Source organism: Talpa europaea (assembly GCF_964194135.1).
Source record: "Talpa europaea genome assembly, chromosome: 12".
In the NCBI taxonomy this organism is placed as follows: domain Eukaryota; kingdom Metazoa; phylum Chordata; class Mammalia; order Eulipotyphla; family Talpidae; genus Talpa; species Talpa europaea.
The window spans coordinates 39,107,203-39,133,041 of record NC_140079.1 but is presented as its reverse complement, the minus strand read 5'-3'; the positions used below and the strand labels follow the sequence as shown (position 1 = coordinate 39,133,041).

General features: G+C 53.5%; 3 protein-coding genes across 4 annotated transcripts; 2 read left to right on the top strand and 1 right to left on the bottom strand.

Annotated features, from left to right (window-relative positions):
* Window positions 1-7,077: 7,077 nt before the first annotated feature.
* CDKN2D (cyclin dependent kinase inhibitor 2D) lies at window positions 7,078-8,632 on the top strand (the record flags this gene model as incomplete). Its single annotated transcript, XM_084249688.1, has 2 exons — window positions 7,078-7,218; window positions 8,273-8,632. 2 exons carry the CDS (start codon window positions 7,078-7,080, stop codon window positions 8,630-8,632), a joined length of 501 nt encoding a protein of 166 aa, XP_084105814.1.
* Window positions 8,633-9,725: 1,093 nt separating this feature from the next.
* KRI1 (KRI1 homolog) lies at window positions 9,726-18,173 on the top strand (the record flags this gene model as incomplete). Its single annotated transcript, XM_084249308.1, has 19 exons — window positions 9,726-9,819; window positions 9,937-10,010; window positions 10,658-10,763; window positions 11,707-11,815; window positions 12,088-12,142; window positions 12,218-12,267; window positions 12,549-12,645; window positions 12,719-12,802; window positions 13,049-13,173; window positions 13,459-13,582; window positions 13,685-13,780; window positions 13,924-14,094; window positions 15,146-15,221; window positions 15,335-15,423; window positions 15,502-15,628; window positions 15,713-15,843; window positions 16,688-16,752; window positions 16,867-16,965; window positions 17,828-18,173. 19 exons carry the CDS (start codon window positions 9,726-9,728, stop codon window positions 18,171-18,173), a joined length of 2,118 nt encoding a protein of 705 aa, XP_084105434.1.
* A 587-nt stretch (window positions 18,174-18,760) lies between these two features.
* ATG4D (autophagy related 4D cysteine peptidase) lies at window positions 18,761-24,469 on the bottom strand (the record flags this gene model as incomplete). Of its 2 annotated transcripts, none has more annotated exons than XM_084248716.1 (10): window positions 18,761-18,943; window positions 19,433-19,552; window positions 19,636-19,712; window positions 19,788-19,866; window positions 20,800-20,930; window positions 22,691-22,755; window positions 22,829-23,105; window positions 23,356-23,529; window positions 23,610-23,693; window positions 24,186-24,469. In XM_084248716.1, the coding sequence occupies 10 exons, from the start codon at window positions 24,415-24,417 to the stop codon at window positions 18,761-18,763; spliced, it is 1,422 nt and encodes a 473-aa protein (XP_084104842.1). The 2 variants fall into 2 exon arrangements, with proteins under 2 accessions (XP_084104842.1, XP_084104841.1); XM_084248715.1 differs by having other exon boundaries at window positions 23,610-23,762; window positions 24,105-24,417.
* Between the last annotated feature and the right edge of the window lie 1,370 nt (window positions 24,470-25,839).

The following is a 25,839-nucleotide window of genomic DNA, read 5'->3' as shown; positions in this document are numbered from 1 at the left end:
CAAACACTGCGCCACCAGGGAGGCCCACAAATAAATAAATCTTAAAAAAAAAAGATTGAGGGCCTCCCCTGGTGGCACAGGCAGTTGAGCGCAGTACTGTGAAGCTGTCCACAGCCTGATTGAACCATTTTTCAATTTTTTTTTTTTTTTAAGATTTATTGGGCCTTCCTGATGGCGCAGGGGGTTAAGCACCACACTATGAAGCAATCCACAGCCTCTGCAGTGTGGTTCGATCCCGGCTGGCTGGCAAGGATCCCACATGGTGTGGCAGACCTCTCCTGTCTCACCTGCTGCTCCCCTCAGCAGTGTATTTCACTCAGTCTGCCTGTTCTGTTCCCCACTCTGTCTCTGGTGAATCCTCTCACCCTCCCGTGAGTCTGACCTGTATCCTGATTCTTGTATGTATGAATAAATAAATCTTTTTAAAAAAATATTTATTTAGGGCCTCCCCGGTGGCGCAGCGGTTGAGCACTGGGTTTTGAAGCTGCCCGCAGCCTCTGCAGCGCCGGTTCGATCCCCGGCTGCTCCCCGGCCACCGGAGGAGGGTCCCGCATGGTGTGCGGACCTCTCCTGCCACCTGCTACTCCTCTCGGCAGTGTACTTCGGTCCTTCTGCCTGTTCTGCTCCCCGCTCTGGCTCTGGTAAATTCTCTCACCCTCCTGAACTTCCGACTGTACCCAGTGCTTGTATAAACAAACAAACAAACAAATAAATAAAACATACCTCTATAAAAAAAAAAGAAATTATAAAAATAAAAATAATAAAAATAAAAAAAAAATGTATGCATAGGAGAGCTGGGGCACACGCCAGAGATGCAGGGGGTGAGAAGTTTCACCAGAGACAGAGTGGGGAACAGAACAGGCAGACTGACTGAAATACACTGCTGAGGGGAGCACCGGGCGAGGCAGGAGGGGTCTGCTGCGCTATGTGGGCTGCTCCCTGGCCAGCTGGGGATCGAACTCATGCTTCAGAGGCTGTGGATTGCTTCATAGTGCAGTGCTTAACCCCCTGCGCCATCAGGGAGGCCCAATAAATCTTAAAAAAAAAAAAAAAAAAAGATTGAAAAATGGCTTGTGGGGCTGGCAGGGGGTGGGGGTGTAGGGGGAGGGCCTGAAGAGAATATAAGGCAGAACAGGAGCCAGCGTGAAGCATGGGATTTACCAGATGGCCTCTGGAGAGGATTCATCAGAAGCCTTCAGAAGAGGATTCAGTAGACTCCACAGACACCTTTCCAGACTCCAAGACCTTCATGACCTCCACTACCTCCAAACCACCACAGACCTTTGCAGAGACCCAGCTGCTGACCTGCCTCCAGCCCTTTTTCTGACATCACCTGCAAGGAGCACAGTAAGCCTGGGTACAGTTTCTCAAAAGGGCTGGTTGCTATTGGCTCATGCCAATAGCTCACAAAGAACTGGTATCTCTGACACTGATACAAGGCAGCAAGGGGAGCACTAAAACTGACCAAGGACACTGCCCGAATAGTTTACTGGTCACTGTCTGAGTTCTTTACTCACATGCACAATTGCAAGACTACTTAGTTTCAGAGAACAACAATAATGGGATTTATTTAACAAACCAAGGAAAAACGAAGAGCTACTGAGGCCAAAAATGGCTGTTTACTTCACCCAAAGCAGTGTCCAGTGTTTTATTTATTTATTTGTTTGTTTGTGTGTTTGTTTGTTTATTTATTTATACAAGCACTGGGTACAGTCAGAAGCGCAGGAGGGTGAGAGAATTCACCAGAGCCAGAGCAGGGAGCAGAACAGGCAGACTAACGAAATACACTGCTGAGGGGAGCAGCGGGTGCCACAGGAGAGGTCTGCTCGCCATGTGGGACCCTTGCCGGCAGCCGGGGATTGAACCGGCTCTGCAGAGGCTGTGGGCAGCTTCACAGCCCAGCGCTCAACTACTGTGCCACTGGGGAGGCCCAGTGTCCAGTGTTTTAAAGTTCTAAATACAAAAGCTCCCAAAATGGTGTCTTCCTGCCACTACAGACCTGGAACACATGGCAACGAGACTATAGGCCTCGTTGACAGCAGAAGCACAACAGGAGATGCTCACTGGAGCTGCTGAGATGCCCCAGCACGGCACCAGACAAGTGACACTTAAAACAACAGCTGTAGCAGCCAAATGACCCAACAAATGGCCCCACTCATGCAGCTCAGCAAGGCACCCAACTCCAGGTCTTCGCCTTTCTTGCCAGACTGTAACAGAGCAAAATTGGGAACAGTTTATGGTGCTCAGCTACTTGCAAAGCCTCCAAACTTTTACTCCCTGCAGTTGGCTGCTGGAAGCCTCTCCACGTCCTTCAGAGGACTGACCAGCCTTCTGGAAGATGGACATGGTTGGAGCAGAACTCTCTGACCCTGGAATCCTGAAGATCTGAAAATGCTGAAATCCCAAAAGCTGAATCCTGAACATTGAATCCTGGGGGCTGCTTCTGCAATCCCTTGTATTTCTTTTCAAAGTCTCCACCCCCACCACTGGCCACTTGCAACCTTAGAAACTTTCCTTTTCCTCAATCTCTGTAAATAAACCCCATTGATATTGCACCTTATGCCTATGTGGTGTCTTGCAATACTTTTTTTGCATTTTCCCTGGGGCTATCTATCCTCACCAGCAGCCCCATCCAGGGGGCACCACCCGTAACAGTCTTTGGCTTTAGCCACTGGTTACACCACCACCTCCTGGTGACTGGTGTTAACCATCACTGCTGACCAGTGGCCAGTGCTGTGTCAGCCAATGTTGCCAGCTTTCCACCATTTCTGATTGTTTGGCACTGCCTCCTGGTGCTGCTGAGTTTGGTGTCTGGTGCTGTCTAGCTCAGCCTTTAGACTATTGCTGGGGTCACTGCAGTGTCACCTCAGCAGACCCAGCTGTGAGCATTTCCAGCTTCCAGTGTGCCACTGCTTACCAATGTGCCAGCAGCTTCAGGCTCTTGTCGAAGGGGACAGTGCCATCTTGCACAAGTGGCCTTTGTTTGGGGGCTACTCTACACTGTGGACCCTATCTGGGGTGAGATAACTGGCCACTGGCAACCTTAGAAACTTTCCTTTTCCTCAATCTCTGTAAATAAACCCCATTGTTATTGACCCTGTGCCTATGTGGTGTCTTGCAACTGTTAGCACATGGGTGAGAACCCATAAACAGTGACCTGTGCCACACCTTTGGTACTGTTATAATCTCAGTTTGACCAGCACAGTTGTTTTCAACTCAGTCCACAGGCTCCCTGATGAGCCCATCTTTATCCTCCACCTTCCTTTTGGCCACCAGAGGGCTCCAACTAACTTCTGAGTGGTATCCTCCTTTATCCAGAACCCTCACATGGTAGTAGTTCTGATCCTGTTAGAAGTGCCTAACAGGGCTTCCCCTGGTGGTGCAGCGGCTGACCACTGGGTTGCAAGGCTGCCCACAGCCTCTGCAGCACCAGTTCAATCCCCCGGCCACCGTCAAGGGTCCCATAAAAGAAGTGCTTAACAGTGGCAGCACCTGTGACTTTGCAGGTGCTTCTTTTTACCAACTCTCTCCTGCAGGGCAGCAGCTTCCTGCCTGCCTGTGAGCTGTACCATGCTGGGACTTGTCTCACTGACCTCCCTCAGCAGAGGCTGCTCTCCTCAAGGCTGCCTGCCAGCAACTATGCAGGCCTCTCTTAGCAAACCTGTCCCTTTGGGGCAGCTCTTCCTGTCTGCTTGTATCTATACAAGTGTCCTTTATTTTTCTGTCCTTTTCCCTAATAAACCTTGTAGGGTAAGGAAAAATGTCAGGCTTTTCTGCCCTCCCGCCATCAGGATAGATGATGGATCCTTGTGGTCCTGAATGCATACCTGATGGCAGGCACCTGGAGTAGAGTGTGGGCATAGGTAGATAGGATTCACCTGGGCTAAAACTGTGCTTTTTAAGGGCGGCGTCACCTGGACACCAGTAGAAGCCGAAAGAGAAGCCGAGAAAGAAGCAGTAGAAGCCGAGAGAAGGCTGGAGAACCCAGATAGAGTGAAGACTTGCTGGGGGCTGGGAGGCCTGCCAGCCTCCTGGCCCCCCAGCACCCCTGCCTGCCATGTACCTGGTAATCCCAATAAAAGACCTGCAAAAAAAAAACCACTGAGGACTCTGACGCCTCCTTTACCCGGTCTGCTGGATCAGAAAACCTGCTCAGTGGCCAGTTCCTGCCATTACAAACCTGTTCTTTAAATATAAAAAAAAAGTGCTTAACGCATCCTGCTGGTCTGATCTGCATTGCATCCCTAGTCCTACCTGCCCTCACCCCATCCTGATTCCCCTGTTAGGGGGAAAAGGATGTCCTAAAGCTAATTCCATACAAGCTCTGTGGACTCCACCCCCACCCCAGGCCAAAGCCAAAGACACTGGGAACTCCAAATCCCATCACCACCAAAGGGAAGGTGGCTGGGACCTGAGGGTGGGGTTAAGCAGCCAGGTTGGTATAAAGCCAGACACGTGGGCTTTGGAGAGGTCCCCCATTTTGACTCTCTGCTAGCTCACAGTGTCCGGCCAGCTCGGAGAGTGCTTTTTGGGTTTCCAGGTCGGCGGATCGGGTAGGACGCATTAAAGACTTTATTTCCCTATTTTCTCCCTGAGTTGTACATTTTCCTTATTTCCTTTTCCCTTGTAAATAAACCTTTTATTAACCTTTTGTGTATGCCTGTAGTGGAGTATTAATAAGTCCCTTGTAAGCGCGCGGGTGAGGACCCACAGCCAGGCAACCCGTTCAATATCGGGGCTGCCCTATAAGACCCCCACCCTCGCCCTCTATACCTCACTCTGGATATACCAGCCATGCTTCCAACTCAGGGCCTTTGCATCTGTAGTGCTCTCCATCTGGCATGCTTCCCCACCCCTCTTCCCCATATGGCTGCTTCCCTCACCTTCAAGTCTCAGGTCAAATGTCATCTTCTCTAGGAGGTCCTCCCAGAACTCTATTTCTATGGCTTTGCTTTCCCAAAAGGCTATCTCTTATGTTTTATCAACTACGTAGCTTTTATCACTCTGAAAATATTTATTGTCTTCGCCCTACACAGTAGACATCCTGTAGAAGCCACCCAGCATGTTCTCCAGTTGGGTGACTAGTACACAGTAACAGGCCTGTAGGGTAAGGTAAAAAGTATCAGGCTTTTCTGCCCACCGCCCATTAGGATAGATGACGGAACCCTGTGGTCTCGAATGCATGCATGATGGTAGGCACCTGGAATAGGGTGTGGGCATATGTAGATGGGATTCACCTGGGCTAAGACTGGGCTTTTATTTATTTATTTATTTATTTATTTATTTTTTAATAGAGGCATGTTTTATTTATTTGTTTGTTTGCTTGTTTTGTTTTATACATGCACTAGGTACAGTCAGAAGCACGGGAGGGTGAGAGAATTCACCAGAGCCAGAGCGGGGAGCAGAGCAGGCAGAAGGACCGAAGTACACTGCTGAGGGGAGCAGCGGGCGGCAGGAGAGGTCTGCACGCCATGTGGGACCCTCCTCTGGTGGCCGGGGAGCAGCCGGGGATCGAACCGGCATCGCAGAGGCCGCGGGCAGCTTCGCAACCCAGCGCTCAACCGCTGCGCCACTGGGGAGGCCCTTATTTATTTATTTTTAAGACTGGGCTTTTAAGGGCGGCATTACCAGAACGCCAGCAGAAGCAGAGAAGCAGAACGAATGGAAGAACTGTTAGGGGGAAAAGGATGTCCTAAGTGCGCGGGTGAGGACCCACAGCCAAGCAACCCGTTCAATATCGGGGCTGCCCTATAACAGAACCACGAGTAGAAGCAGAGTGCAGAGAAGCTAAGACCACCAGAGAACGCCATAAAGAGTGAAGAGGCCTGCCAGCCTCTCAGCACCACCCCCTACCCCCCCACCCCGCCCCCTGCCTGCTGTGTTCCTGGTAAATCCCAATAAAAGCCTGCAAAACCACTGAGGGCTCCAGGACTCTCTCCTCCTTTAACCCTGGTCTGCTGGATCAGAAAACCTGCACTGTGCCCTGTCCTGCCCTTACAAGGCCTCTATAAGAATGACTGCCTCTGTAAGAGTCAAGGCCCACCAAGACTTCTTGGCCTCTAAGGCTGGCCCACGTGGCGGTTGCAGTGTGAACTTTCCTCCTCTCCCTTTCATTTGCTGTGTCAGGGCTGGATCAAACTGAACCAGGATTTGATTCCTGCCGCACCCACTCTACTTCCCCTTCTCTTTTCTAAACGGTGCATGAGGCTAGCGAAAAGTTCTTAGTTGCTCGAAAGTGCGCTCCCAGCGCCTGGATGGTTCCTACGAGGCGGGAGAATGAATGAAGTAAAGCTCAAGGCACAGTAAGGGCTAATAAGTGCTTGTTCCGTGACTGAATGGTGTAATCCGGCACTGGGCGGCCCCCAGTCCTGCCTCCCTTCCCGCCGTGGGTGCCGAGGTCCCGGAGGAGCGTGAGTTCCCCAGCTGCTGCCCTTTCTCCCCTGGGTCAGTTAAACTTTCCCGCCCGCCCAACGAGTTTGAAAACCGAAAACCCCGCCATTGCCAGCGGTTCACCGGTCGCCGCGACTCGACCAATCGGCAGCGGCACCGCCCACGCCGACTCGCACAACCGCGGCAGCGACGCGTGGCTATTGGCTGCGCTGTCCACGTGGGCGGGGCGCCGAAGGGTCGCGCGCAGGGCAACGCCGCTAGGCTACAAAGTAGCGAGTTCATAAGAAAACAAACCCACCCCGTTCGTGGGCGGGGCATCGGGCGTCTAGCCCCGCCCCCGGCGGCCAGCTCGGCGGAGGCGGCTGCGCCGGCTCAGAACAGACCCCGCCCGTCTAGAAGGAGGGAGGGTGAGTTGGGGGTGGACCCAGCCCCCAAGGGGCGGGCGCCGGGCAGGGCCCTAAGGGCCGCGGAGGGTTGGGCCGGGTTCCCAGCCTTTGGCGACCTGCTAGGTGACAGGAGGTGGGACCGGCCGGAAGGGTGGGGGTCGCGTTCAGACGAGTCGGGCCCCGAGCGTCGCACAGGCCGGGCGGGCCGCGGGAGCTCTGCACCCGGCCGGCTCCCGCTGGCTCCCCTGCGCTGACCGCTCCGGGTTGGGGCTGGGGGGCTCCGCAGGCAGCCAGTGTCGACATGCTGCTGGAGGAGGTTCGCGCCGGCAACCGGCTGAGCGGGGCCGCGGCCCGGGGAGACGTGCAGGAGGTGCGCCGCCTTCTGCATCGAGAGCTGGTGCACCCGGACGCCCTGAACCGCTTCGGCAAGACGGCGCTGCAGGTGAGGCCCGGCCGGCCCGCAGCGAGGCCAGGGCGGGAGGGCGAGGAGAGTGGGACCTCCGACCCCTTTTCTCTCGTCTCTGTCAGTGTCCGACTGGGGGTTCGGTCCTCCTTTTCTGGACTGACGTCCCTGATGTCCCCTTTCCTAGGTGGGTGGAAGATGCGGTTAAGTGGGGGTGGGGCTGGGAGAGCTTTCCATCTTCCCTGGAGGATTCCTTGTTCTCTGGCAGCCAGGAATTCATTTTCCCTCGGGAGGTTCTTGTTCCGTGGGTGAGGGTGCACCTTCTTTGGATCCGGGTTTCATGGGGATGGCTCTTAGGGCTTCGTTTGAGGGAATCGGATCAGTGAAGTCCTGGGCATCCTGCTTTTGGGGTGATTCTTTGAGAGGTATCCAGTTTCTTGAGGAGGATCTCCATTCCTAGGTTGCTGTTTTTTTTTTTTTTTTTTTTTTTTCCCCTTCTCAGATTCCTGGTATATTAGGGAGGCCCCAATGGGGGAATAGCTACAGATTGCTAGGGAGTCCCTATTCCCTGGGTGGCATTTACAGGGGACCTCGATTTCTTGAGGTGCTCAAGTGTTTTGGGAAGCACCCCCCATTATATGACAGAGGCCAGTCTGTGGAGAAGGGATTTCAAATTCCCTGGGCATCTTCTTTCCCTTGAACAGGCTATCAAGTTCCCTGGAGGCAAGTTCTCATATGAGGCCTATTTCCTGAAGGAGGTTTCATATTTCCTGGTGATTTACCATATCTTGAGGAGAAGATGCCTTGGTTCCTTGGGGGAGCATCTTAGATTGCTTGAAAGTTTCTATGCGGCTCTTCTCTAGATGCTGTCTTATCCTTAGAGAGATGGTGCGGGGAGGGCTCTCTATTCACAGGAGACCTCTTTTGGTTCTCAAACAACTGTCTGGGGGGGGGGGTGTTACCTGGGATTTCTCATTTTTCAGAGGATCTCTCCTCTGGTGTCCTGTATTTGTAAATGACCCTTCTCTCCAGTGACCTGAATTTTCCTGAATCTTCTCTTTCGGGGACTTGCTGTCCCTCTGCCCACACACAGGTCATGATGTTTGGAAGCCCCACCATTGCCTTGGAGCTCCTGAAGCAAGGTGCTAGCCCCAATGTCCAAGACACCTCTGGCACCACTCCGGCCCATGATGCAGCCCGCACTGGATTTCTTGACACCCTGAAAGTGTTGGTAGAGCATGGCGCTGATGTCAACGCTCCTGATGGCACTGGTGCACTCCCCATCCATCTGGCAGTGAGGGAGGGCCACACAGCTGTTGTCAACTTCCTGGCAGCAGAATCTGATCTACATCACAGGGATGCCAGGGGGCTCACACCCCTGGATCTGGCTCAGAGGAGAGGGGCTCAGGATCTCCTGGACATACTGCAGGGGCATGCTGTGGCACCACTGTGACCTGGGGCCACTCACTGCCAGCAACAGGACCCAGCTGGGGTATATGTCATAAGAGGAGGGGAGAAACATTTTGTCTCCTCGCTCCTCCTGCTGGCTGTCGAAGGGGAGGGGCACCAGTTTGTGGCTTGTTGGTGTTGATTTCTGGGATGTGTGTGTGTGTTTGAAGCTCATTTCTCATTTGTTTTTCTCACCCCTTTTGGTGTGTTAGTCAGAGAAGGGCTCCTGTAGGCAACAGCCACCTAAACGGTTCAGTTTCCTCCATGCCCCAGGGTGCTGGGGCTACAGATGGTGCCAAGGGCAGAGTGTTCAAAGACTCAGTCCCAGAGTGAGGTCATGGCTTCCAGGGCTCCTGGAACCTGGTGACCTTGACCAGCTAGCTGTACCCAGAGAAACCTCAAGTATGCGCACTGCTTAGAGCTGGGGGGAAGAGGGGAGCTGAGGGGAGTGTTCCAAAACTATAGATGGATAGTATGAGTTCGTTCATATTTTGTTGGAAGCTTGCTTCCCAGTCTCTTGTACAGCGTTAAAAGATTTCTATTTATTAAGCTTTATGGAAAAAGTCGTTGTGTGATTATTTAACGTTTTTACCCATTAAATTAAGATTTGTGCATGATCACAGCGCGGGTGTCTTCTGATTTTTGAGTCTCTAATGGCTCGCGTCAAGGATATTTGTGGGGGGTGGGCAAGGCAGTCGCGGATAGGGGCTGTTTTGAGGGAGGGGAGAGAGTGATAATTCCCAGGGCGTCAGGGTGAGCGAGCTGGGTGGGGCAGCGGTTTGCGCTGTCGGAACGGAAGGGAGGCAGGAAACCGCGAGTGGGGAAAGGGCCCCCAGATGTCAGCTGGGTGCCCGGAGCCCAGTGGGTGGGGTTGGGTGGGCGGTGGCCGCAGCCCTTCCCCGCAGAGACGTGACCGGCGGGCAGGGACTGCGGTTACGCGGCGCAGGGAAGCCGGGAAGGCTTGGGGGCGGGATTAGAGCGGTCTTGGGTCTTGGAGGCTCCGCACCCTTTAAAAGTTCACGGTGGGCGGGACCGAGAACTGCCCGCCTCCCTCGGGGCGGCCGTTTTACGCGTGCGCAGTGGGTCACGGAGCCGCCATGCCGGAGCCGCGCGGCTTGTCTCCGCTTCGGGTCAACAAGGCGTTTGCTGCCCGGTACGGCCGCTACCGGGAGCGCGAGGAGCTGCAGCGGCGTGAGTGCAGGACGCATGCGCGAGGGGCACCGGCGCCTGCTAGGCGGTGGGGAGGTGGGATTTTGATCTGGTCCGGAGGCTGATGGGGGTGTGGGGATTCCCATCTGTGCCCCACAGTGAAAGATCGCTACGGCGACCCGGATAGCAGCGGCGACTCCAGCTCCGAGTCTGACTCCAGCGACGAGCGCGTGGTGAATGCCCCACCCTCACCCTGCCTCTTAGGGCGACAAATCCCCCAACCATCTCGCCCTACTGGAACGCCCGACTGCTCGCGCACCAATCCCATGAGGGACAGAGCGCCCTCCCTATCCCCCTAAGGAGTAGCGAGCTCCTCACCCCTATCACCTCTGCCGCAGAACCTTCCACCTGCCCATTCTGATGACTGGGGTGGTCCCCCCTGCCCTCCTTCCTCATCCCCAAGGGTAACCACTTCTCAGTGTCAGACTCTGACCCTGAAGTCCCCACATGGGGCACCCAGGTTTCTCCCCACATCAGTCCTGATCTAGCCACCTTCACTTTGCAGCCGCTCCCCTCCTCTGTCAATCCCAAGTGCCCACCTGCCCCTTATCCGTTTCCTAGCCTGTACCTCTGCATGGCCCTTCTTTGCCGGCGCCCTCCACCTATTTGATCCCGCACTCAGACCCAACCTTCCAGCTTCCCCCACGACCTGCCTTCCCCAGCTGGATACTCCCTCCTACCCACATTCTACCGTCCTTCCAGCTCACCTGCCTTGTTGGTTACTGCCTGCCCGCCCCTTCCCCTTTTCCCCTCCCTTCTGCCCTCACCTGGGTTTTCAGCACCTCACTTCTGAAGTCTGTTCCCACTTTTCCTGCCTTAGGAATTTGATCCTCAACAGGAGCGTGACTTTTATAGGACTCTCTCTTTGTTGAAGAAGAAGGATCCCCGCATTTATCAGAAAGATGCCATCTTCTATCAGAGAACAGGTTTGAGGCTCCTCCTCCCTGAGACCCAGGTTCCTCATCACGTTATAGGTTATGAGTAGTGATTATTTTTTTTCCTATACAAGGGCTTTAATAAGTGCAACTGGTAAGAGAGTAGAGGAGTCAGGACAGAAAAGAGAAAAGGGCCAAGCCAAGGGGGTCATTTCAGAGTAAGGACCATGGAGGGTGGCTTCAGCCTACTCTCCGGAGGGACTTGGAGTGTAAGTGATGATCTGGAGTTGTCCCATCTTGGGATAAGAATCTGGGCTTCATAGTCTGCACACTCCAGCAGCAATGGCTGAGAGGTCCTGTAGGGGGCATTTAAATGCCCAGGTGCTTGGGGCTCCCACTGTGTGCAGCCAGAGCAGTTCCAGTAATTGGAGGACAGTGCCCTCATTTACTGGCTTGTTCAGAAGTGCTAGATCTCATCCTTTGCAGCCATCTTGGGAAACAAGCAGCTATTTGATGATCTCCTGACTGACTTACAAAACTGAAAAAAGGAAATTTTCCCATATCCCTCAGGGTTCTTCTAGCTTGACAAAAATCGAACAAATATCAGACAGATTGATAAGAGAAAAAGTAAAAAACGAAGTTTAATAATCACAATGTATATGCCTTCTGTGTACATAAGAAGATCCAACTTAACTGAGTAACTCTTTAGTGAATTGTTTTAAGTAAAAACTGCTTAACCATATGTTTTAGATTGTTATCTGCTGATGTTAATAACTGTGCTTGGCACTGTTCAGAGTGTGGCTTATCACTGTATGATCAAAGCCAGTTACTGCCAGGTAGTAGCAAATAGGCACCTATTTTATAGCTGGGAATTGTTGGCTTGGGGATTTGAAATCTCAGTCTTACCCTGCCCCAGTTCCAGCCCTGTGGGATTCTTTGCCTGGGGAATGCAGGGGGTTGTGGGTGATAGCAAGTGTCTCTGACGGGCCCACAGCTTCGTCCTCGGAGAGTGAGGACGAGTCAACAGCCAAGGCAAAGCAAAAGAAGGTGCAGCCCATGTACCTGAAGGACTACGAAAGAAAAGTTATTTTGGAGAAAGAAGGGTGAGAACCCCCTTCACCAGCACCCCCTCCCCCTCTCCCACCCCTCAGTCAGGCCGACACATGGAGTCTTAGGATTAGGTGTGGGTAGAAGCCAGTTACTCACCAGAATTGAGGGAACCCCAGAGAGCAGGCGCTTGAGTGATCTGCCTGCACCCTAGTTTCCCCGCCCCTTCCCGTATCCATCCTCACTACTGCTTTGAACAGCTCCCCACATAATGGGGACAGATGAGCCATAGGCATGTATCCTCAAGCCCACATCCTTCCTTGTCCAGCAAATATGTCGACGAGGAGAATTCAGATGGGGAGCCCTCTAATCAGAGACTCCAGGTAGGTGGTGTGGATGCTGAGGGAGTGGCTAAGGGCCCCCAGGGCTGGGTCTGAGGCCCATGTCTTTCTCTTCAGCAGATTTCTTCAAAAAGTTATGTGGAAGAACAGAAACAGCTCAAGGAAAGGTGAGCTGGGGCCAGGCAGGTAGCCAAGTGTACAGGAATCAAGGCTCTAGTGTTGCAAATGCCTGGGTTCAAATACAACTCTATTATTTAGTGACTGTGCAATTGGGCAGGTCATTTGCCCTTTCCATGACTCAGTTTCCTTCTCCACTAAATGGGTTTGATCATGCTTTTTGTGTCCCAGCACCTCTCTCAGCTTGTCGTGAGAGCTCAGAACTTAGGAAAGGGGTACTGGGGGAGGGGGCATCCTACCTGTCCTGAGGTTTGTTCCCTCACTTGCGCAGCTTCCAGGCATTCATGGAGGACAGTGAGGATGAAGACAGTGCCGGGGAAGGTGGCTCTGGCTTGCTGCAGAAACGAACTAAAACTGGGGAGGAGAAGGTGGGTGTTGGACCAGTACTGGTGGGGAGGGAGTTTGGTGCTCCCACAGGCACTCAGCACTGGCTTCCACCAGGCCCAAGAGGATGCTGACTACATGGAATGGCTGAAGGGGCAGAAGGAGATTCGAAACCCAAACACCCATGCTCTGGAGGAACTAGTGAGTCCCCGTGCATAGCTGCCCCTCCCAACTCCATCCAACCTTTTTCTAGAAGTGGACCCTTGAGGGGTTAACAAGGGCATGTGCTCCTCTCTGGGCCACAATTTCTACATCTGTAATGTGGGGGAATGACTTTATTAGCCATCTATGGAGTTTCAGTTACTTAGAGCCACTTGGTACCCACTTCCACCCACCTGCCCTTCCCCCAAGTCCCTGACTTGGGCCTAATATCTCCCTCACCTCCAGACCCACCTCAAGGAATATTGGAACAATCCAGAGCTGGATGAAGGAGAGCAGTTTCTGCGAGATTATATCCTTAACAAACGCTATGAGGAGGAGGGAGATGAGGAAGAAGAGGAGGAGGAGGAAGGGTGAGCAGCCGTGTTCCCAGGGGCCAGAAGGCAAACAGCATTGGATATTACTTTTTTCATACAAATGGTGGTGGAGTTAGTCCATCCATGATGAAACTCCCTAGGTGTGGGCTCTGGAGCCAGGTGACAAATCCTGGCCCTGCTTTTAGTCTTTTCTCATCTGTAAAACTGGCTAACAGCACCCTACTTTAGGGTTATTTGGAGGATTAGATGAGTTAATTCAGCTGATAAATGATAGTGCAGGAGCTCAGTTGACTCACAGCTCCACCCCATCTTGTTCCTTAGGGTCCCCAGTCCCGTCCAGTTGGCTGTGGACGACTCCTCAGATGAGGGAGAGCTATTTCTGAAGAAGCAGGAGGACTTTGAGCACAAGTACAACTTCCGCTTTGAGGAGCCGGACTCTGCTTTGGTTCGTGGCCAGAGCCAGGGCTGGGGAGGACCAGGCCCTCAGGACCCCGATTGGAGAACCCAGAATCATCTCTTGGCCCTTTTGTATTCCTGTTGCCCACAGGTCAAGACCTACCCTCGGACCATCGCATCCTCTGTGCGCCGCAAGGATGAGCGCAGGAAGGAGAGGAGGGAGGAGACCCGGGAGCGAAAGAAGAGGGTGAGTGTGTGGGCAGCTTGCTGTGGGGTGAGGGGGGAACTCCGTCTGCTGGGAGCGCTGTCACCCTTACACCCGCCTCCACACACACACACACACACACACACACACACACACACACACACACACCTCCTGCCATCCCACAGGAGAAGGTGAAGAAGCAGGAGGAGCTCAAGCAGCTGAAGAACCTGAAGAGGAAGGAGATTCTAGCCAAGCTGGAGAGACTGCGGCAGGTCACAGGCAATGAGACGCTGGGCTTTGAGGAGAAGGACCTTGAGGATGACTTTGACCCAGCCCAGCATGACCAGCTCATGCAGGTATGTTCCTGTACCCCAGGTGGTAGGGAGCATGGCTCTGGAATCTGGTCATTCCCTGGCTGTGGCTCAGAGGAGAGACTTGACCTCTGATTCTATTTCCCTTCTGTAAAATGGGTACAGCCACACATCTACCTCTGGGCTGTTGTGAGAATGACTTGCAAGGAATGCACATAAAGGTTTAGTTGGTAAGTGCTCAAGGAACGGCGGGTTGTGTTTCCTTTTGGCTCATTTACTGAGCTCTAAGGTTTTTTTGTGTAGGAGGGAACATGGTGTATTAGGTTTTGAGGGCTCAATGAGAGTAGTAGTGGAAACCTCGGGAGACCCAAAGAAGCCCCTCATCAAGCCTGGGACGTCAGGTTAGGAAACTGAGGATGCCTAGGTGGGCCAGGTAAAAATTAGGTGTTGGGTAGCTGGAGTTCGGCCTTCACTTTCTAGAACTTTTCAGCACTGAGTTTCTTGGGGTGGCTGTAAGAACACAGTAAGATGCAGCTTACTATTTAGCAAATAGTAGATGCTTAATAAATGACACAGTAAATAGTATCTTCCTTTGCCGAGGCTCCAGTGGGTGTTTCAGTCCCAGCAAGGGACCAACAGTCTCAGCCCTCTTGGCTGAGAAGGCACTGGGCAGTGATGGGGACAAACCAGAGGAGGCAGGGTCTTAAAGGAGTCTCCTACCTGACTTTGTCAGGCATGGTAGGGAGTAGGTTAGTGCAGGCAGCTGAAATAGGACCCAAGGCCCGAGTACCAATTAGCTGGTCAAAGAAGAACTAGGCAGGAGGTGCTGCAGAGTCCTGCAAAGCTCTGTGGAAAGGGGGAAAACTACGGGTCTGTGGAACAGAATGCCAGGCAGTGTGTGTGTGTGTGTGTGTGTGTGTGCGCGCGCGCTAGCATGCAGACATGTGTCTGGAGAAGAGGGGTGTGGAGGAACCTGGACAGCAGGTTTCCTCTTATTAGGATCTTGGTCCCGTGAGGGCATTGGGGAGCCATGTACAGGAGTCAAACTGTTTGAAGGAGTGGGCCGTGCTGACCCTCCCGATTCTCAACCCTACAGAAGTGCTTTGGGGATGAGTACTATGGTGCTATGGAAGAAGAGAAGCCACAGTTTGAGGAAGAGGAAGAGCTTGAAGGTGAGGTCACCCCTGGCACAGGGAAGGAGTCGGGTAGTGGAGGAGAGATGGGGTCTAAAGCCTAAGATTCCAACCTGACCTCCACCGGGCCTGTCTGCCCTCTCTGGAACCAGATGACTGGAACTGGGACACGTGGGCTGGGCCAGAGCAGGGTGGTGCATGGAGCCAGCAGGAGCTACACTGTGAGGACCCCGACTTTAACGTAGGTGCTAAGGGTTGGAGGTGGTTGTCATACAGTACTGGGGTCCCCGAGGGCTGCCTAACCTGCAGGTTCTGGCAGATGGATGCTGACTACAACCCCAGCCAAAAGCGGAAAAAGCCACGTGAGGCCCCCTCGACAGGCAAGAAGAAACGCAAGTCGCCCTTTGCCTCGGCCGTGGGGCAGGAAAAGCCTGTGTTTGACCCCGGTGAGGCACAGGAAATGATCCCTGGGCTGGCAGGGGTTCTGCAGGCTGAGCACACCCCAGCAGCCTGTGCTTTCCCTTGAGCAGGGGACAGGACTTTTGAAGAGTACCTGGATGAGTATTACCGGCTGGACTATGAGGACATCATTGATGATCTGCCCTGTCGCTTCAAATACCGAAGTGTGGTGCCCTGTGACTTTGGGCTCAGCACCGAGGAGGTGGGGCTCTGCCAGCCAGCAGACAGTGAACATAGGGTGGGGTGGAGGTATGCCCGGTAAGCAAGAGGGAGTGGATAGGCAGTAAATGCTATGACATGGCTAGACAGGGAGCTGCAAACAGTGCTTTACCCACAGTATCCCTCCATAAATACCACTTTCAATTCTGTTACTGTCTGCCTGCAGCATGGTGACCATTCAGACTAAGTGGGCTTTGCTATCAGATGACCCAGGTTAAAATCTTGACTTAGCCAGTCACCAGGTGTGTGGCCTTGCACATATGATTGAAGCCTTCGTGCCTGAGTTTCCCCATCTGTAAAATGGGCATAGTAACAACCCCTTCTATCACCTCATGGCTGAAATGAATGTAGGAAACTCTTTGAATATCACTTGTTTCTGGTGGGTACTTGATTATTAGTGATTAGTAAAAGTAGCCAGCATTTATTGAGCTTTACCGTCTGTGTCCATTCAGTCTTCCCGATAGTTTCTGAGGAGATGCCTTCCTTATACATGAGGAAACTGAGGCCTGAAGGCAGCTGCCTGGAGATTTGAAGTTGGGTCTTATCTGTAATTAGCAAACTCCATCATTGGCATGAAGGCCACTGCCCTGTTTAGGGGCTTCTGGGGCCACAGTTCATGGGTGAGAGCTCTGGAGTTCTTGTGCTCAAACTGGACTCTGAAATCAGCCACAAAAGACAAGGAGTGGTATCTGCCTGAATCACTTCTCTCCTGCTGTTATGACGTCCCTGCCGAGTAGCTCCAGTATCACCCTCCTTGACCAATGAGGTGAACAGTCAGGGCCCCCCAGGACTCACACAGCAGGATCCCATCCTCCTTCTCCTTGCAGATCCTTGCTGCCGACGACAAGGAGCTGAACCGGTGGTGCTCCCTGAAGAAGACCTGCATGTATAGGTGATAGGTTGGGACTGGTTGGGGTACCCTGGGAGGGAAGCTGGCAGGCAGATCTGGGCACCTCCCCTCCACCCCCCAGCACCAGCTACAGCTGTGCTTACTGGACTGCTGCAGGTCAGAGCAGGAGGAGCTACAGGACAAGAGGGCGTATAGCCAGAAGGCCCAGAACGCGTGGAAGAAGAGGCAGATCTTCAAGTCACTCTGCCCAGAGGAGTGAGTGTCACTAGCCGGGGAGGATGGGTTCAGGTTTGAGTCTTGCCATGACCTAGAATGGAGCTTCCCCTCACTGAGACATGGGTTCAGATCTTAGCTGGGCTATAACTGTGTGATGATAGGCAAGTTACTTTCCTTCTCTTCGCCTGTTTCCTCATTTATAAAATGGGGATACAGATGGCTTATTTCTTGTTAAGTATCTTTAGGATTAAAATGAGGTAATTCATGTTAAGGACTTAGAAAAGTAGGCCTCCCCGGTGGCGCAGCGGTTGAGCGCTGGGTTGCGAAGCTGCCTGCAGCCTCTACAGCTCTGGTTCAATTCCCGGCTGCTCCCCGGCCACTGGAGGAGGGTCCCACATGGCGCGCAGACCTCTCCTGCCGCCCGCTGCTCCCCTCAGCAGTGTACTTCGGTCCTTCTGCCTGCTCTGCTCCCCGCTCTGGCTCTGGTGAATTCTCTCACCCTCCCTTGCTTCTGACTGTACCCATAAAAATAAATCTTTAAAAAAAAAACAACTTAGAAAAGTGAATGCCATATAGGTATTAGATATTGTTAATATTGTAATTGTTATTTCCTGATTTATAAAGCAGGGGTGATAAAAGTTACTGAAGCCAAAATGAGTTAATTTATGTGAATATGGAGTCCAAGACATTAATAGAATAGTGACACAGTACAGCCTAAGGATTTAGTAGGAAGACTCTGGTTTTGGTGTCAGATTTGGGTTTCAATCCCAGGCTCCCAAAATTGCTGTATGGTCACCTCTCTGAACCTTTCCTTATCTGTAAAATGGGGGACATAACAGACATAAATGGAGCAGACATAAATGTGATTGGCCTGAGCTGAGCCCTGACTTTCCTCTTCCAGGACGGAGACATCCACAGAAGCCACAGAGAAGCCACAGAGAGACAAATCCAGTCCGCATGGGCAGCTGCCAATACCTGCCAATGATAGGGCCTACAGAAAGCAGCCCTGGCTTGAGAGCCCCCCAGTGCAGGATGAAGTGACCCCTGTGTCATCCAACCAGAAGCCAGCCTCCCAGAGGCGGAGGAGGGGCAAGAAGGCACGTCTTCTGGGCCCCACAGTGACACTAGCTGGTCGTGAGTTCAGCCGTCAGAGACTGCAGGCCTTTGGCCTCAACCCCAAACGGCTGCACTTCCGTCAGTTGGGCCAACAACGAAAGAAGCAGCAGGGGCTCAAGAATGCTCCCTAAATTCAGGGAGCATGCAGGAGCCCTGGGTCCCTCCCCCCCCCCCCCCCCCCCAATAAGGGCCCTTGGTTGCATTGCCCTGGTTGAAAGTACAGCCCTTCTACCTGGTGGGCCAGGGAGTCTTTCATCTGATGCAGAAACTGAGGCCTACTGAACAAGTTAGAGACACCCTTGGAGATCATCCCTCAAATGCTGGGCTCAGCCATAGCCACTGTCAAGTCAAACGGCTTTATTAGTCCCCAGTGGCCACAGTTCCCTGCCACCACCAGCCCTTGGCAGGACAGGGGTTTCAGGACCAATGAGGGGCACAGGCAGTCCAGTGCAAACTACAGTACTTGAGTCATGCCCTGAGTGGGTGCCCAGAAGCTTGTGCTCCCTCCCTGCCCTGTGAGATGGGCAGCAGCTCAGTTGGTGAGAGGCAGGCCTATAGCCTCTGCCCCTGGCTGAATGGCTCTTGCCCAAAGTTCTGGACTGGTCTCAGCTGCACTTGTCAAGGGGGTGAGAATGGTCACCGCCAGAGTTCAAGTTCCCATATCCAGTGTGACATAAATAAAAAAATAGTGTCGCATCTTCTCCCCCAATCCCTCCTTTTATAAAAACACGAAGTCCTCAGAGCTTGGGCGCTTGGCCTTGAGGGGTCGCCCAGTGCGAGGCAGCCGCAGTGTTGGCTGGGAGAGCTGGGAGCAGAGGTCATCCAGGCTATGGTCCTGAGCATGGCCCTCGGCCAGGGTGAACATGGGGTACCGCTCTGAGGTGGATGAAGAACTGAGGACCTGGTGGGAGGAGGGAAAGAGATCAACCCCAAACACAGTAGCTAAGTTAGTTATCCTGTAGGCATAACAAATACAAATAGGTTATTAGATGCTTCCTGAATACAAATCCCATCCCTCCAGGGCAATAAGCTCGGCCAGTCAGCATTTCACCTTCCCTAGATGCAGTGATTGGCTCAGTGAAGTGCATCTGACCTGACAGCCAATGAAAAGCAGCCCTGAGATTTTTGCTGCATCTGTGGAGTGGTGTGGGAGAGCGGGGCTCCCATTTCGCTGGGAGGAAGGTGGTCAGAGATGCCTCCTGGATGTAGCTGTCCCCCAAAGGCAGCAATGCTTCATTTTTTGCCCCATCTTTATAGAGGGAGTTATAACTGGGCTTGTGGGAAGAAGCCTGGAAGCAGCCTCCCCAAAGCTGTTGGATTCAAGATCTTTGTTCCTCACCCAACTCTGCCTACACTTTGCTTCCCACCCTCTACCACTCTTCTTGCTCACCCTGGTCAGCTCTGAGCAAAGTGTCTCAAACTCCTTCCTGTCTCCAGCGTAGAACCCCACAGTACAGCTTGGGTCCATCTTGGCAAAGGCCATCTTGCGGGGTGAGGTGCAATGGAAGGACTGGGGCAGACAGACAAGGGAAGATCAGGGGGCCCTGACTCCTTCCACATGCCCCCAACCCCACCCTGGGAATCCCAGCTCACCTCCAGGGGGAAGTCAGCCCTGCTGACATCCACTGTGGGCTGGCAGTAGTGGGGGTCCAGGTAGAGCAGGAAATCATCTGCAGGGGAAGAAGCATTAGTGGGTGTAGGGGAGGATGAAGTGGGATAGGTAGAGCAGGATAGGGTGAACTTACCCTGGTACCCGATGAAGTACAGAGAGTGTCGTGGCTTGCCCCCCATGATACCCAGGCATAGCTCTGAACGCAGGAGTTCCTGTAGGGAGGAAAGTAGGTTAAGGTGAGGACTTGGGGTATGTGCTGTTAGGCAGTCCTCAACAAACACAAATGCCCAAAATATGTGAACCCACGCTGCTGGGCTCTAGGGGACCAGCAGTGACCAGGATAGACAAAACCACCACCCTCACGGTGCTGATGTTCTAGTGTGGGAGACAGAACAAGATGAGTAGGTCATGTCATATCAGGAGAGAACACCATGGAGAAGAACAAAGGAGGGTAAGGGGCTTTGTGATAGCTGGGTTACAGGCCAGAGATGGGGTGAGGGGGAGGTGGGTGAGAGGATTCACCAGAGACAGAGCAGGGAGCAGAACAGGCAGATGGACAGAAGTACACTGCTGAGGGAAGCAGCGGGCAAGTTAGGTGAGGTCTATTGCGCCATGTGGGTTGCTCCCTGGCCGGCTGGGGATCTAACCCGCGCTGAGAGGCTGCGGATTGCCTCACAGTGCGGTGCTCAACCCTCTGCGCCACCAGGGAGGCCCTTGTGATTTTTTAAATAGGGCATCAGGGCCTCCCTGGTGGCGCAACAGGTTGAGTGCAGCACTGTGAAGCTGTCTGCAGTCTCTGCAGTGCGGGTTTGAATCCTGGCCGGCCAGGGAGATTCCCACATGGCGCGGCAGACCTCTCCTGTCTCGCCCGCTGCTCCCCTCAGCAGTGTATTTCGGTCCATCTGCCTGTTCTGCTCTCCGCTCTGTCTCTGGCGAATCCTCTCGTCCTCACGTGCCTCTGACCTATACCCCAATTGTATAAAAATAAATAAATCTTTAAAAAAAAGTAAGGGAATCAGGAAAGGCCTTGAGAGTTGTAACTATTGAATAAACAGGGATGAGGAAGCATTAACAGTAGCCATAACCCAAACTGAAAACAGGCTATTGCATTTCTAGAGAGGCACAGTGAATCTGGCAGAGCCTACCTTTACACAGGGCACGTATACAGGGTTTAGAGTCTCACCACCCAGTCTCACAGGCACCAGGATCACCACAGACTTCCACTCAGCTGAGGGGTCTGGCCTGGCCACCAGGCGAGCCACATCTGCTTTGTACACTGAAATGACAAGGCAGGCAGTCACCTCTTAAGGCCCAGAGTATAGCCCTAAAACTCCAAGAGCCAACCAAGCCTGTGTAATCTCTCTGGGTTAACATTCCATTGATAGTAGAGCACATCTTTCCTGTGTCCCCAAATTCCCTCAGACAATCCCAGGGCCTCCAAGCAGATGTGGACATCCCCTTTTCACAGAAAAGGCACTGAGACCAAGATTTGATCAAAGAACATAAAGCCAGAGGTCTCCCTGGTAGCTCAGGGATTAAAGTCTCAACACTTTCAAGCTATTGCCAGCCACTGAGGTATGAGTTTGATCCCTGGCCAGGGAGCTAACCCACATGGCACAGCAGACCTCTCCTGTCTCGCCTATTGCTCCCCTCAGCCGTGTATTTCAGTAGATCCTCCTGTTCTGCTTCCTGCTCTGTCTCTGGTGAATCCTCTTTCCCTCTGCACCTCTGGCCTATACACCCAGTTCTTGTATGCATAAATAAATACAATAAATTAAAAATATATATATAAAGCCAGGAGGAGATGGAACACCTCTCCAGTCCCAGACCTGACTAGGCCTCACTGACTTAGTACCGTGGTTTCCAATATGGAAATGGGACCATGGAACAGTTCATCCCTCAACTAAGTATCTCCGCTCAAGTCCTGTCTGCTGGTCTCCAGTCTCGTTTCCTCCCTTACTGACTTTTCTGACTTCAGAGAAGTGGATTCAACTTTCTTTCTTTTTTTTAAAGATTTATTTAATTATGCATACAAGAGCTAGGGTATATAGGTCAGAGGTACGGGAGGGTGAGAGGATTCACCAGAGACAGTGGGGAACAGAACAGCCAGATCTACTGAAATACACTGCTGAGGGGAGCAGCAGATGAGATAGGAGAGGTCTGCTGCGCCATGTAGGTCACTTACCTGGCCAGGGATAGAACTTGTGCTGCAGCAGCTGCAGACTGCTTCATAGTGTTGCGACTTAACCCCTTGCACCACTGGGGAGGTCCAGATTCAACCCTTTCTGCACACATGGCAGAAACATGTTCATGTCCCCCCCTCAAATTCACACGTTGAAACATAACCTTCAAGGTGATGGTATCAGGAAGTGGGACCTTTGGGAGCTGAGGTCTGAGGGTGGAACCCTCATGAGTGGGATCAGTGCCCTTATATGAGACCCTAAAAAGCATGCTTGCCATTCCGCCTGTGGGGACATGGCAAAAAGAACCAGGAAGTGGGCCCATACCAGACAATCTGCTGGTTTGAATTTTCTAGCCTCAGAACTGTAAGAAGTAGATTCCTATCATTTATAAGCCACCTCATCTGTGGTATTTTTGTTACAGCAGCCAGAAGAGGTTAAGACAAAAGCTCTCAGTGAAAATAGAACCCGGCCCCAGATACCATTAATTTTGCATAAAAATTAAGATTTTGTAGATTGTCTAATACCAATCTGTAGAAGCTCCTATTAATTAAGACCCTTTCTAAATTGATTTGGGGAAGGCAGTAGGTTAAAATTGTTTGCAGAGTAAGAATGAACTCCACCTGAAAGAAGGAAGTCCTTAGTATTTTATTCTATCATTTGAGAAGCCCCTGATGCTTCCTTTCCTGGTTTCACGGGAGTGGAGGGATCGTGAGCACCTCCCATTATGTGGGGCCTTAAGTCCTTTCCAAGGGCCCCTTTGCCCCAGAATGTGCTTCAGCTCTAAGGACCAGACGCCTGAGGTAGTAACTGGCTCAGGGTGAGAATCCTGTGACCTTGGTTTTCAGCCCCTTACCTGTACAGTCCTGAGAAACGTACACTACCAGGCGGGTGACCTCTGAGCTGCTCTCCACAGCTTTCCTGGAGGTGAGAAGAAAGGACTGAGTTCCTGCATGTTCCCTGTGCTTTCCATGTCCCCAGCAGCAGCCCTCACCTGAGTATATGTGCCACCAGAGACGGCCCATACCAGTCACCCGCCTTCTTGCCTGAGCTTTGCCCAAGCTCCACCAGTCGATGTAGGCCGAAGGGAGCCTGGGGATGGTCAGCGAACCAGGACACAATCTGCCGATGCCGGTGTTCCTGCTCCAGCTCAGGGACACCCTGAGCCCAGCGTGAGGGCATCCAGCGGGCAGGCCCATGGTATCGGTTGGGAGAGGCCAACCCTGATGGTTCAGGGGGGCCTGGGCCTACGCCTTCTGTCCACCTCCAGTCTGGTGGGGATGGAGTACAGAGTCAAATGGGGCCAGTGTGTGGAGGACACGGTTCTGATTTATTCATGTTTTACACACAATTCTAGTGCTTCCAACACCCCTGTGTTTAACTGCAATTCTCACTCCCTACCAAAACTTACTTGACACACAATTCTAACAGGACTTCAAACTCAGTTTACAAACAGTTCTAATACTGCCATCTTGTGTGGTTGGCGCTCTTTGATTGTGTGCTTCCCACTCCACTGCTCACCTCTGGGTAATAAATGAAGCAGCAGGCCCTGAGCCAGCATCATCTGCCCGCTGCGTAACATACATCCCCAGCCACAGTCTGAGGTCAGGCAGCCCCCAGCAAGGGGTGGGAAGTCCCGGCGGTAAGTGAGCCACAGGCGGGACACAAAGTCACTTTGGAAACGTTGGATGTCACCTAGGAAAGTGAGCCTGTCAGCTGCCACCAGGGCCATCCTTGGGGGCCTCCACCAGACCTTCCCCCAGATATCAACTCACCCTCGCCTTCAAATCGGTAGCGGCGGCCACAGAGGTGGACACTGGAGATCTTACTAAAGCTGGTCCGACTTTTGACTGCCCAACCTGTGAAGATGTGGGGGTGCCCAGCGATATGAAGCACTTGCTTGACAGCAATAGCACTTCCGTTTCCCTCTGTGTCCATCCTAGCTCCTGGCTCAGGGAAGCTCAGGGAATTTGCCCGTCTCCACATGGAGCAGGGCCCATAGTAATAGCCACAGGAATGCCTGCCATTAATTCAAGAGGAATTAGGACAGTTTTGATTATTGTACTCAGAGGGGGTTGGGGGGAGGCACAAGGAAGCAAAAAACTTTGCCTAAGGTCGCAATGGGAACGGAAGGCACTTGAAAATATACTGCCCGTTGAACCTGCCACTGGTCCACCAAGGGCAGGGCAGGGCGGGGAACCCACCGGTGACTCACGGGAGAATAAATGGTGGAATGCTCGGCAGGGCAGGGTCTGGTTCTCCGACTGCACGGACTTCTACAGCCCTTGACAGGCCGAACCCTTGGCTCGCTCCCACCTCAGAACCTGAGCCCCCGCCCGCCCCCTCCTCACCGTACTTCACGTTGTTCCAGGCAGTCAGGAACTTCGCCTTAAACTTGTCCACTTCGTCCGGCTCTCCCGGAGCGGCCCCGGGCGGGCCAAGAGCGGGGCCGCTGGCTCCCGAGGGCGCCAGGCCGTTGGCGCCCGGGATTCGGGAGCCCCGCGGCCTGCGGCCCTCGGGGCGGCGCGCGTCCTCCGGGCTCCCGCTCCGGTACTGAGCGGCGGCCGGCGACACGGAGTTCATGGACGCGCCGGGAGGGCGGACCGAGGGCCCGGTGGGGGCCGCGCGCGAGCGGCCCAGGGGGCCAGGACGCGGGCGCCGAGGATGGCGCTACTTGGCCCCAGACGCCACGGCCGGGCCCCGGGCCCCGGCTCGGGACACTGTCACCGCCGCCGCCGCCATTTTAGCGGCCCTGGCCGGGGGATGGAGGCGGGCGTGACACGGCCGGACGCCCCGCCCCGGCCCGGCCCCCGAGGCTGGGGCGCCGGCCCTGAACCGCAACGGCCTCCAGGCGTGGTGCCTCCCGCGGCGTCCACGACCCCCACGCCCGCGCGCCGGCTTTATCGCGGAGGCCAGGCGCACCCGATCCCCGGCAGGCCCTTATCAGAGGCCCCAGCGCCAGGAAGCCCCGCCCCTGGACACGCCCCCGAGGCGGCCCTTCGGGTAGCCGGGCTGGGGCCTCGGGAAGCCGGGCTGGGGCCTCGGGTAGCCGGGCAGGGGCTTCGGGTAGCCGGGCTGGGGCCTCGGGTACCCTGGCTGGGGCTTCGGGTAGCCGGGCTGGGGCTCCGGGCGCCGACGAGCTTACCTGCGTCTGCCCGGGACCAGAACGCCTCCGCGGCTGCGGATCCAGAACCCGCCGCGACCGGGCGCCAGACCTGTGTGTAACACCCCCTCCCCATCCCTGCACGCCCGCCACCTACGACACACCTCTGAGTGCCTCAGTTTCCTCAAGAGCCAAACGAGGCTCAAATACATGCAACAACAGAGACGAATCTTCATAATAATTTTGTTGAGGGAAAAATACACCCTCCCGGCCCCCGCCTCCCGCAATGGATATACTCTGTGCTCCCTTTTATATAAAGTTTTAGAAAATGCAATCTTATCCATAGTAACGGAAGGGAGATAGGTGGTTGCCTGGGTGTGGGGTGGGGAGAGGTGAGAGGGAGGAATTATGAAAGGACAAGAGGATGCTTTTTGGGAAGTGGATATGAGTCGTATTTGTGGTTTCCATGATGTGAAAAATCACCGGATTGTACACTTTATATGCGTATGGTTTACGATATGTCAATTATATCTCAGTAAAGCTGTAAAATGATTTAAATGAATCTAACTCATGAGTGTTGCGAGGGGGGAGCTGAGTTTATCCGTGTAAGCGCTTAGTGAGGTGTTTGGGGCACAACTGGGGCTCAGTGAAAGTCAACCACAACCTCCACCCCCCACCCCCACCCCGCCCGTAAACCGCCGAAAGGGTGACCTCTAGTGGCAACCCAAGGACTATCTCCTCAGGTTGAAGTTGAATGAGGATTTAGATGTCTTGGCGCAGAAAGAAGGCACAAAAATGACAGTCACCTCTCTGCTTTTCCCTCCTCTGGATCTCCTCTCACTCACTGCCTTCAGTCACAGCTGCCTCCTTTCTCCAAGCATGCAGATACAGTACCACCTCAG